Source organism: Emys orbicularis, chromosome 17 (assembly GCF_028017835.1).
Source record: "Emys orbicularis isolate rEmyOrb1 chromosome 17, rEmyOrb1.hap1, whole genome shotgun sequence".
NCBI lineage: Eukaryota > Metazoa > Chordata > Testudines > Emydidae > Emys > Emys orbicularis.
In genome coordinates this window covers 17,051,039-17,063,639 of record NC_088699.1, presented here as the reverse complement: position 1 = coordinate 17,063,639, position 12,601 = coordinate 17,051,039, and the positions used below count along the sequence as shown (strand labels likewise).

Sequence of the window (12,601 nt, the reverse complement as noted above, 5' to 3'; positions counted from 1 at the left end):
AACTAGATGGCCTAATAGGACTCTCCCATCTCTAAATTCTCTCTCCTCCTCTTTCTTTTCCCTGCAATCCAGACACCCACAGTCCCCACTGCAGAGAAATTTCAAGTCTGGATTGCATGGATGGCAAATGCCCAAAGGTGGGTTTAGGTTTGGGATCTGCACTGAACTCTTAAGCGCAAGGTTCTTTCCCCTTCTCAGGATCTCTCTCCTTTTCACTAAGCAGGGTTAAAAATCAGGTGGTCCAGTTTCAAAAAGCCACCAGTCTAATTCTTAGCAGCAGCAACACTTGTTCTTTGTTGTTTAAAATGCTGAAAGACGGTGTCCCTCAGCCTCTCTCTGGGTACATCCACACTGCAGTCGGCGGTGGGATCGCAGCTCAGGTTGGCATATCCGCTCTGGCTTTAACCTAGCTCGTATGGCTAAAAACAGCAGTGAAGATGCAGTGGCCCAGGTTTCAGTGCAGGGGCAGGCCCATCCGGAACCCTGGCCGCCTGCTCACACTGCTCACCTATCCCCGAGCTGCAGCGGGAGGCGGGTGGAGAAGTTTGTCACTTTCCCTCATTCTGTGGATGAGCCGATCCGAGATTTGTGGCTCTTGCTGCGATCTTGCTCATTGTCACAGTCTGGGTACAAGTCAACGTTTTTCAGAAGTGACTTCAGATTTTGGGTGCCCCCAGTCCTCTTGGGCCTGATAGTCTTTTCCCAGATGAGGAGCACTCCGAGCTCCCATGGACTGCAATGAGGAGAGGATTTCACCCAAGAAAGCTTGGGAGCCTGGTGAGGGTGTGCAGGTCTCCAAAGCCCTACCACACTGAAGTCAATGAGAGCTTTGCTGTTGACTTTAATGGGACCAAAATTTCACCTCTGGTGTTTTTTCCCCCCACCACTATGAATTCCCATCTCTCTTGGTTCCCTAAGCTGATGCCATGTGGACATCTTCCTTGCTGAAACTTACTCTGAGCGTCCTGTGTATTTATAAGCACTCAGGACTTGGAATTCTCCTTGTTTTTGTGTTTTTCCCCTCCCATGTGCCCTTCTTCTCTATGTCCACTTGCTGCGGCCTCCGGAGTGTTGCCAGAATTCTCCCTCTTGTTCACCCAGCTTGTGTTTGCGGATTTTGGTGTGGAGGGGTGACACCAGATCAGTTCCTTGACCAGTGCCTTACAGTGACTCAGTGTCAGAGCCAGGGCTAGACCTCAGAAGATCATTGTTCCCAGTCTTGTGATGAATCCATGAGCTCTAGCTGCCTCTTTACGTTGTGCTTCTCCCCACGTCCTGACAGTGCTGGTATCCTTTTAGTATGGTGCTTCTGGAGCTCGACAGGAATGCGTTTTGCTTAGGACTAAGTGAGAAGAAATGTTCATGCCAGCAGCCAGGGTTCTATCCTGTTTCTGATGAGGTCCCCAGCAAAACTTCCATTGTGGAGCAGGATTGGCTCTCGGCAGATTAATTTTGAATGTTTAGGATTCAGATAAGATATGGGTAATTTTAGTGAGCTCTTTCGAAACCTGGTTTGGGATATTTGGACCAACGCCCTAGTATGTTAGAACAGCATCCAGGGCCCCGCTGTGGTAGGTGCTGTATATCTGCAGGGTGAGAGTCAGTGCCTGGCTTGAAGAACTTCCAGGCTAAATAAGTGAGGCAGACAAAGGAAGTTTTATCATCCCCATTTTACATATGCAGAACGGAGGCACAGAGAGATTGGCTTGCCTGAGGTCACACAGGGAGTGTGCTGGAGATGGGACACTGCATGGAATGGATTGGTGCTCTGAGGTGCTACCGAGAACCCCCTTTCTTAGGTGCCTGGCCGGTGTCCCTCACTCATATGCTTAGGGTTAAACTGGTCATTGGGGTCGGGGAGGAATTCCCCCCCCCAGTCAAACGGGGTTTCTTCACCTACCTCTGCAGCATGGGGCATGAACCACCTCCTGGGATCATCTGGGCATATCTCACCTGATCACTTCCCTGTCCTCAGCATGAGTGGCACCTCATCTCTCCTGTGCTCTGCTTGTGGCATGCAGCAGTTTTGGCTCCCGAGGACTGAAATGCTTTAGTTTAACAAGTCATTGGGTTCAATGTAGGGCATTGGGGTGAAATTTAATGGCCTGTGATACGCAGGAGATCAGACTAGATCAGGGCTTCTCAACCTTTTTCTTACTGAGGTCCCCCTCAACATGCTATAAAAAGGCCAGGGCCCGGTAGTGGGGAGGGGGTGAGGGAGCGCAGGGCTCTGGGCAGGGGGACGGGGGACCCTTGGGCATAGGCATAGTTTTACTTCTATTTTTGGGGGGGGGCAAGGGCTGGCAGGGCTCAAGCCAGCTCCACACAGCAGGGTCCAGGGAGGGAGCGCCACCTCCCCCCGACTCATTCAGGAGGCCACCCAGCCTGTCTGGGCTGTGGGGGATCGCAACCAAAAATATAACGCAAAGTGGGGGACTCAGTTCAAAAAGTCTGAAAACCGCTTGGGTGCGGGGAGGGGGTAGCCAGGGGCTATGCGCGGGCAGGGGGGTAGTTTGGGGTGCGGGGAGGGGGTAATTAGGGGCTGTGTGCAGGCAGGGGGGTAGTTTGGGGTGCGGGGAGGGGGTAGCTAGGGGCTGTGTGCGGGCAGGGGGGTAGTTTGGGGTGCGGGAGGGGATAGCTAGGGGCTGTGTGCGGGCAGGGGGGTAGTTTGGGGTGCGGGGAGGGGGTAGCTAGGGGCTGTGTGCAGGCAGGGGGGTAGTTTGGGGTGAGGGAGGGGATAGCTAGGGGCTGTGTGCAGGCAGGGGAGTAGTTTGGGGTGCAGGGAGGGGGAAGCTAGGGGCTGTGTGCGGGGGGGGGGGGAGGCTCCCAGTGCAGCTCCCAGCTTCAGTGAGGGGGGTGGAGGGTACTGGGGCTCCCGGTTTCAGCCCTGCGCCGCTCCCGGCTGGGGGCGGGGGGGTGCTGGCTTCAGCCCCGCGCTGTTCCTGGTTCAGCGCTGGGACTCGGGGCATCGGGTTTCAGCGGCGGAGCTCCGCGGCCCCCCGAAAGGGCTCGCAGACCCCCAGGAGGCCGCGGAACCCTGGTTGAGAACTCCTGGACTAGATGATCTAATGGTCCCTTCTGGCTTTAAACGCTGTGAATCTGAATGTGTGACAGCGGTGGGAAACGAGCCCAGATCTCCTGGGTCTCAGTCTAGTCCCTTATCCGCAAGACCCTCTTTCCTCTCTGAACTGAGTTTGACTTCTTTGTGCTTTTCTTTTCTCCAGGTCTGTGACGATGGAAGAAGGGGTCCGTCATCTAGAGGCCTGACCGGGCGACAGTAGGAAAACCCTCCAAGAGACGGGCAGCTACTAGCTTGAGATACAGAGCGAGACAAACATGCTGAAGCCAAGTGGACTTAAAATCCCCGGCAGGGCGGGGAAACACTCCAGCCCCGTGGGACGGGCTTCGGGGACAGCTGCGGCTGCAGCCACTACTGGCTCAAAGGAAGGTGAGACCTGGATTCATCTAGGGCCTGGCCCAAAGCCCTCTGAAGTTACCTGGTGAAAAATGTCTTAAGTCTGGGTTTTAAAATCCTCTCTGCTTGTTCCTCATGTTGGCATAAATAGGCTCATCATGGCAACTAGGCAAAGCAAGTATATTGGAATGAGAGAGTTGTCACCCTCTAGTGGCTGATCTACAGAGCAGATAGGGACCTGCTGTTCCTACTTGCTTTAGAGGTTCTCTGATACTTGCTTTAGAGGTTCTCCTACGCTTAAGACGTGGGATGTTTGGAGCTGAAGGAACCGGGTTGTAGTCCCAGCTCTGCGTGCATGTATACCTGGGTGACTGATCTAGTAATTGCATCTGTCTGCAGCACACAGAATCATAGACGATTAGGGGTTGGAAGAGACCTCAGGAGGTCATCTAGTCCAACCCCCTGCTCAAAGCAGGATCAACCCCAACTAAATCATCCACATGGGTTCATTTGAGTAGACTTTTTTTCCATCTGTACAGGGTGTACAGAACGAAGGCTGAATGTTTTTTTTAAATACAAGTGTTGTACTGTGGTGACAGTCGTGGTGCAATTACAGGGCACTCAAGTGTGTGTGTGTGTGTGTGTGTGTGTGTGTGTGTGTGTGTGTGTGTGTGTGTGTGTGTGTGTGTGTGTGTGTGTGTGTGTGTGTGTGAAGAAAAGCTGCCCGGGGAACTGAAAGCCTCACTCGTACACATGCACTGTAGTCACTGAGGCACAGACTGACAGGAATAATGCGTTGTCATGAGATGATGCAAGAATGATTTTGCAGAGTTATGAGAGTGAACCTTTCTGACTGATGGAACTTGGAAGGGGGAGGGCAGTTTTGGATTATCCTGAGTCAGTGTAGCAATTTGGGTTGACTCATTTGCAGGTGACCTTCATGCTATGTATCATCACTCATATCCTGGACTGTGGGTGTGTGATCTTAGTACCCTGCATACTGTTTCCACATCAGTATGTGTAGGGAGTGTGGGTTTAGCAATACTAGGGCCAGCGTTCAGTGCAACCCTAAAAATTCAAGGGATTGCAAGCTGCCCTTCATTTAGGGCTACAGTTTCCAGTTTGTGATTTCTCCTGGCTGCTGTGTTTTAATTTTAAGCAACTTTTGGCTAACTTTTTAGGTATAAAAATTGTTTCTGTTTTAAAACAATTCCCTTGAAACATATAAAGTGGGTCCTTTCCAAATGCTCGTGATCCCAGGAATAAGCCCAGATATGGAGAATCTTTAGGGCCTGCCAGCCCCTCCACTAACTGTTTTCAATACGCAGAGACTTTTTCACTATATATTTCATTAAAAACGTACACTCAAATGTTTGCCTTGATGGGGACGTTGCTGGTTTTAACCTAAAATCTGCCACCCTCTCATTCCTACCTCAACATAAGACAGTGTTCGCTAGCTTTGATTAGTGCTGTGTATGGTTCTGTCCCTTTAGAGAATAGCATTTTTTAGGTCCCAATCCTGCAGTGAGTTCAGTATAAGCACAGAAAGGCCCCATGCTCCTATATGACTTTTTTGTAGGATCGGGGCCACAGCTGACAAAGATCTGCGTTGTCATTGCAAAGCAAGTTAGTCTGGGGTGATGCTTGCACAAAAGAGAGGGAAACCAGGCAATGATTGGTGCAGTGATGGGACCATAGAAGTGTTGTTTTAAAAAAAAATCCTTGTGGGATTTCAGTGGCAGGGAGGTTGTATCAATGTATATTTGTCTTGTCAACTCTTTGCAATGAGAGCAGGGGTTCAGGCAGCTACATCTGCATGCGCTTGCCACACAAAGAGCCCCTCTCTGCTCAGTGACTCTGACTCTGTTGCCATTTCAGTGACACTGATTTGTTCAGGGACCTTTGTAGTGGATATTTCTGTTCCTTCAATGGTGAATAGCACCCCCCTCTGCTCCTGCCAACTGTCCCCTGGAGCAGATTGCAAAAACCTTAGGATTTAACTTGCTTTTCTCTGTGAGTGCAAATCTTTCCCGGGCTGCCAAACCCAGTCATCTCATTGGACTCTGGACCAAATCAGTAGCTGGCATAAAGTGGCGTTGAAGTCCATGGAGCAACACTGATTTACACCAGCAGAGGATCTGGCCCTCTGTGTTGTGTTTAAAATTCTACTGAGGGTGATGTGGTGATGAAGACAGATGTGACCATTAGCAGGGTTGTTGTTTAGCTTTAGGACCTGTCTCTCACAGTTCAATGACATTAAAAGCCTCCTGATGTCTAAGTATTAGGGTGAGAACACAGTTAAAGCAAATGGAGCAAATTCTCACTGCAATGAATTATTTTCTGCAATATTTTCTCTGCTCTAGGTAGGAGTGATAAATGAATCCAATTCTGATTCCCTTCCTCTGGTTTAGTCCCATAGACTTCAGCAGGCCTAGCTGCGAAGGTATCGTTATGCTCAATAGTATCCGAATCTGCTCCTGGAGTACCAGGCAAAATACACCTCCCCTTTTTCCCCCCGGTCTGCACTGGCATTTGAACGGTGCTGCCAGGGCCAGTGCAAGGAAGTTTCGCGCCATAGGCGAAACTTCCACCTTGCGGGCTCCCCCCCCTGGCCCTGCGGCAGCTCCCCCCCACCCTGAGGCGCTCCCCCCCCCCGCGGCAGCTCCCCCCCCGGGGAGCCGTGTGGCAGCTCCCCACCCCAGCTCACCTCTGCTCCGCCTCCTCCCCGAGCATGCCGCCCCCGCTCTAATTCTCCTCCCCTCCCAGGCTTGCAGCGCCAAACAGCTGATTGGTGCTGCAAGCCTGGGAGGCGGGAGAAGTGGAGCGGCGACCGTGCGGTCGGGGAGGAACGCTGTAAAAAAAAAAAAAAAAAAAATTGGGGGCACCGCTTTTTGGCGCCCCCAAATCTTGGTGCCCTAGGCAACCGCGTAGTTCGCCTTAATGGTAGCACCGGCCCTGGGTGCTGCAGTGACTGAGAGCGAAGTGAGTCAAAGATGCCTCGTTAGCTACCAGCACCAGTCTGTCAATGCACTTTATGTTGAGTCTATTTTTGAACCTGTAGCAGAGGGCGAATTACAGTTGGTCTGGCTGTAAGAGGAAGGGGGGGAAATATCCGTCTTCCATGGACGTGTAGAGAGATCCCTGGCCACTGCTATCCCCTTCAAGCTGCCAGTGCAGGGTCTCAGCATAGGCAGTCAGCATGTGTGTTGCAGTGCGAAAGGGTTAATAAGCAATGACAACTGGCCTGATGCAGCCATTCAGCTGGGTTTGGTGCTTGTTTACTGCCGCTCTTTTGTGCCTCTGTCTGCCACAGCCATCCATCGTCGTGATGAATGTGCCCCCAAAGCAGGCCCAGCACAAGCAGCATGCAGCCTCGTGCTGAGTTTGACCTTTGCCTGCAAAGCTTAAAAACAAGGTTTGTTGCTCAGAAGACCAAGGTGGAGAGGTGGGGGAATACTCTGACCTGCACTTCTCCCATGGGGTCAGTGGGGGAGTGACTGTATAGGACTGCACTCGGGGCAGAGAGGAAGAAAAGGGTGGCAGGTAGGTGGGGAAGGATCTGGCTGGTGATCTTGGGTATGCAGCATCCGCAGGCTGTAAATGGCCTCGGGCATTGTGCTGGTTCTCATTTCCCTGCTGCAAGATGCACTGCTGCCTCTTCCCCAGATCTGGGCAGGCAGCATCTAGCTGCGAAGGGCACACTGTCCTTGGCTTCATGCACAGCATGGTGAGCTGCTGAAATAGTCGCTTCTCAGAACTGTTCCTCCATGCCTGGTGGGAATGGGACCGAACGGGACTGTGGAGCCAGCCACGTGCTCATCAAGCAGCTGTAGCAAGGCTGGGCCTCACACTCCCTATTTCTTCCCCTTGACCCTGTCCACATGCCAGCCCCCGGCCTGCTACCTCTCCCCGAGCGGTAGGAGCGTGGGACGCTGGGAGGGGCTAGCCATCCCTTTCTCTCACTCCCTGCCTGCCCTGCTCTCCGTTTGCCTGGGTATTGTGAGACGGGCCCCCCACTGCACTCCAGAATCTAGCAGCCAGAACTGCCTCTTGCTGGCAGGGAATGTTGTCTCCTCATAAATGCACTTTCCCAGCCCAGAGAGGAGCTGCTGGGATGGGCTTGTAGGCTCCCACTGAGCATGGATGGGGCCCAGGGACAGCAGCTGGGAGAGCTGGTGCTGTGGTACCCACCCTGGTTACCCCAGCAACTAATGGCACTTAAACAAACCTACACCATGATACAAAATGTTCCCCGCCCTTTCCTGCTGAGATTGGCCTTGCTCTGGTGCCTAGTGGTCGAGTGTCACAAAATCCGCCTCCTCTCCCCCCAGTCCCATCCACCTGGCATTGACTTAAACTTTCGTCAGCCATCTCAGCGGCAGGGCCCGGCCTTGTGTGGGGCATGGATTGCACTCACCAGCCTGGAGGGGGTCAGGGTCTGAGATGCATCCTCAGGGAGGCTTGCTGCCTCTGTTCTCTGCACCTGCCCTGTGTCCTCTGATTTCTGAGCACTTGGCTCTCCATGGCTCTCAGCTGGGTCCCTTTCACCAGCACTACCCTCTCTTATGCAGTGATAACCTGTCCCTGGTGGCACATTAATGTGAATGCACAGAAATAACCATCACGCCAATGGATAACTAGCAAGCAGTCGGGCCTTGTACCTTGGTGTCTAATGCCCATAAGCGTAACTGTGCTATTAAATCAAGGCAGGCCGTTAGTAGTCTCCTCTTGCTGTGGCGTAAGAAGTGAGGGACTGCCAGCCTGGAAGGCCATTAGATATCCTGCTTTGAGCCTAGTGTTTAACACCCTCCAATGATGTCTCAACAGTTTTCATCTGTCCTCTCTTGTTCGTGGCAGATCTCGAGACCCTGTAGTGTACAGGATGAAGGAGTGGAGGCAGACAAGTTGTGCGCTGGCAGAAAGTGATGACTTTCCATTGTCTCTAGAAAGACCCTTCCTGTCTTCTCCCCCGCGTCCGCTGTCCACCAGGGGGCTCTCCTTTTGATAGCTCTGTCTCCAAGGCCTGGTGCGAGTTGATGGCAGGAGCTGCAGAGAAATAGCCATTGGTAGTACACACAGGAAGTGTTACGGATCCTGCAAAATGCAGGAGCTATGCTGCACATCCTTAAGCGCCATCCACCAGCACCTTCTCTGTGAATGAGTTCTAGACATGGCACGCTCCGAGCATTGTCTCTGGTGAGGTGCTGAGCTCCTGCAACTCCCACTGAAGTCAAGGGGAGATGAGGGCTCATGGCTCCCAAAGTCCCATTACTAAGATCTTACCTTAGATCAGTAGGTTTCCAACTGTGGGTCGCGACCCAGGACTGAGTCGCAGAATGTAAGGCATTTGGTCGTGGCGGCTGTGGTCGGCACCACTGACCAGGCCGTTAAAAGTCCCGTCAGCGGTGTTGCCCAGCTAAGGCAGGCTAGTCCCTACCTGTTCCGACACTGCGCTGCGCCCCGGAAGTGGCCAGCAGCAGGTCTGGCTCCTAGGCGTGGGGGCCATGGGACTCTGCGCACTGTCCCTGCCCCGAGCACCGGCTCCGCATTTCCATTGGCCGGTTCCCGGCCAATGGGATCTGGGGGGGGGGAGCGGTGCCTGCGGGCGAGAGCTGCATGGAGCCCTTGCACGCCTCTGCCTAGGAGCCAGACCTGCTGCTGGCCGCTTCTGGGGCACAGCGCGGTCCGCGGTGCCAGGACAGGAAGGAAGCCTGCCTTAGCACCCCTGCTGCGCCGCTGCCCAGGAGCTGCCCAAGGTAAGCCCACGCCTCAACCCCACACCCCAATCCTCTGCCCCAGCCTTGAGGCCCCCCCAAACCCAGAGCCCTTTCCTGCACCCCAAACCCCTCATCCACGGCTCCACCCCAGAGCCTGCGCCCCCAGCCCAGAGCCCTGACCCCCTCCTGCACCCCAACCCCATGCCCCAGCCCAGAGCCCCCTCCCACGCCCTGAACCCCTCATTCCGGCCCCACCCCGCAGCCCTCACCCCCACACTCCAACCCCCTGCCTCAGCCCAGAGCCCCCTCCCACGCCCTGAACCCCTCATCCCTAGCTCCGTTTGGTTGCGGGCATCAACAATTTTCTTCAACTGAGTCGCCAGAAAAAAAGTTTGAAAACCACGGCCTTAGATGGCTCATGCGCGTTACATGCTCTGGCTTTGTGACTCCTGTGGCCGTGGAGCATTGGTGTGTCTATAGTCTTGAAGGCTGGGATTTTCAAAGTTCCTAAGGGATTTCGGTGCCTAAAGCTTACTGAAAGCCAATGGAAGGTGGGCACCTAACTCTCTTAGGCTTCTTTGAAACCCACAGCCTTAAAACGTGACCCTCTCTTTGCTACCTTGATAGTCCTTCTCTCCCTCACCAGTCCACCCCCCACCCCAAGCGTTGGAACAAATGGGGAGGGTATGAAAAGCCACCACAGAAATGTGGCTGAAAAGCAGGCTGGAAATCCAGCTCTGCATGTGGCTGATACAGCAGGGAGGAGATCACCACTAACATGCTCTCTTGTTTCCCATTGTCCCCAAAAGGAGACGGCAAGTGGGCCTGCAGGCAGCTAGGGAGGTCTGTGTGTCTAAAGCTTCAGAGTTAATGTTCAGATTTCTTGTGGCCCATAAAATTTCCGGGTCTTACAAATCTGTCTCTGCCCCAGACAGTCTCCCTTCGCGCTAGCGTTCTGGAGCTGCAGGAATGAATGAGCAGCAGTGATGAATGGGGTCCACACAACTTTCACAGCTGGTGGAACAGGTGAAGGCTGCTGCGAATAGAAGTGTTTGCATTTCAGTGTGTTTTTCATTCCCTCAAAAGAGTCTTAAAGTAACTCGGTGAATGAGGAAAGCCTCTCCTTTCATGCGGCAATCTCCTGTCAGCTGGCCCTAGGGTTCATTTACAAGGCATTTTACGGCCCTTCAATCCTCTTTGGGATTAGAGAACTTTTGGCAAGAAGAAAAAGGGGGAAATGAATATGTTCAGAGCTTTGGCAGATGCTGAGAGCTCCAGTGCCTGACAGAGATGGTCCCCAAACCAACCCCTGTGTCCTGAACCTTGGGCGTGGTCAGAGTCTGAACCCAGACTAGATCCACATTTTGCAAATGGGCCCTGTTTTTTTAGAATATGTAGACGCCAAATTCAAGACCCAAACACCACCATGCTCTGGCATGTCTGCCATCTGGATCCAAATTGTTTGCATTTGGGGCCCACCCTTACTGCCAGGAACCAAGGGGAGGTGTACCTAGGCAGCACAGGAAAATTGCCAGAAGCCTGAGGATTGCACCTAATTTGCATACAAACTCACCTACATTATTTTTAAATCAAAAATTAATGCACAGAACCATCATTTTTGCTTGAGTCTTGATAAGATGTTGCTTGATGGCTCTGCCCACCAGGAATGAAAACAAAATAACCCCAGGCCTTCAGGGCCATTAGCGAGGAATAGCCGACTTGGGCTCCAGCCTGCTAGAATAATTAGTCTCTGTGGGCTGTACTGAAAGTTTTATAAACCAGGGAGACTGTGAGGCTCAAGGATGAGAGTAATGGGATGCAGAGGTGTTTGCTCTGAGCTGAAGGTTCCAAGTGGGCCCAGGACAGTAGTGGTGGAAAGTGGGTCATTACTACCTGGTGCATGGTCAGTGGCCTGCATACAATGAGTTGATAGTCTTCGTTTGGCTCTTTTAGTGACAGTTACCCATCACATCTTGCTAAAAGGAATGCTGTAGGTCGAACAGAAGGTAGGATGGGCTTGATTCAGGAATTGCTAGGTGAGGTTTCTCCAGCCTGCGTTATGCAGAGGGTCAGACCTGATGATCATAAAGGTCTCTTCTGGTCTTAACATCTGTGAATCTAGAGAAACTGCCCCCACAGTGGGCACTGCTTGGTTCCTTTATTGGAGCTTTGGGCCGAGAGGCTAAAGACTGACTGAGTCACGGAGACTGAACAACACTGTCACTCCCGTTAGATCAGTTTGTGGCTCCTTTGTCAGATGCTGCAGAGAGGCGTGGGCTGTCCCTGCCTGTGCTGTCTGGTCTACAGGACTGTCTCTCGGACACCTTTCACAAGTACACGATCAGCCCGCTTACAGAGGGGAGAGAATAACGTTAGGACTCCCATGGAGAGGGCTGTAGATTAGGACTCTTCAGGCTGCAGTCTGAGCAATTCTGCTATGAACCCTGGCAAAAGTTTCATTTTAAAATTGCACGTCATGAACTTTATAGGATTTGGACAGATCTTAGCCAAGGTTTGAGCCGTCCAAGGGGCGGGGTGGGGGACGAGGTAGCTACGCTGTCTTCTGTTCTCTTTCTACAAGTGCAACTGGCTTCTAATGGATACTTATAGTTTTTTTCTCTTATTGATTCCATACTGAGGAGTCTGTAAGTGCATGCATCTGAGTCCCATTAATATTAATGGGCTATGGCTGCATGCGTGGAGCCAGAAGAGAGTAAACCCATCACCCGTCTAACTTCTCTGTAGGACTTGTGCTGCACTCTTCTCCACCTTCATGGGTAATCTTTGTTTCTCTTTATTTATCTGCAACTGGATTAATAACAATGTAAAGAACCTGCAAATACTTTGCATGCTCCCTAAAGGCTGTCGGGCATCTGTCAGAGTCCATTCCGGTCATGTAGTAGGGAGAGCGAATTTCTATTGCCTCTAGGTTGATTTTGTGACATGATGGACAAAGGGAATGCAAGAAATGAAGACTGTGTTCTTGATAGGGAATTATGCTTAAATAATTGGAACCAACAGTATCTGTTCTGGATGTCTCCAAGGTAAGCACTGGCATTTCAACTTGTTTAGCTGCTGGGTCCATTTAGCGTACGCTACTTTTTCATTAGACTCTAAGAAATCAGCACAGAGGCTGCCTGATGATGTATCAGGCTAGTAATTCTCTAGGAAGGGGTTCCAAACAAAAACGGAAACTATTCAACTGCTGCCGAATGCAAAACATGGATTCTACGATCCCATTTCACTTGAAGTTGATTGATTCACACACGGGGCTAATTCTTGTCTCCACACAGGCTTCGTAGCTCCCAGGCCAGTAATGTTAAATTTGGGTGTTGCACACAGCTGAATCTAGAGAGAATAGACCCCCATGCTGAGGAGCCAGAAGCTGCTATTGTTTCTAGCAAAGGTTTTGTTTTTTGTTTTTGTTTTGCTTCAGGCCTTCTGGAGCATCCTCTTGTTCTCTGTTAAA

General features: G+C 52.0%; 1 protein-coding gene across 1 annotated transcript in view; it reads left to right on the top strand.

Annotated features, from left to right (window-relative positions):
• The first annotated feature begins 3,336 nt into the window (after positions 1 to 3,336).
• Positions 3,337 to 12,601, top strand: part of CLIP2 (CAP-Gly domain containing linker protein 2) — a 97,448-nt gene continuing 88,183 nt past the window's right edge. The window contains exon 1 of the mRNA XM_065418514.1: positions 3,337 to 3,448. Coding sequence (XP_065274586.1) covers positions 3,337 to 3,448 — 112 coding nt within the window. The remainder of the gene's footprint in view (positions 3,449 to 12,601) is intronic.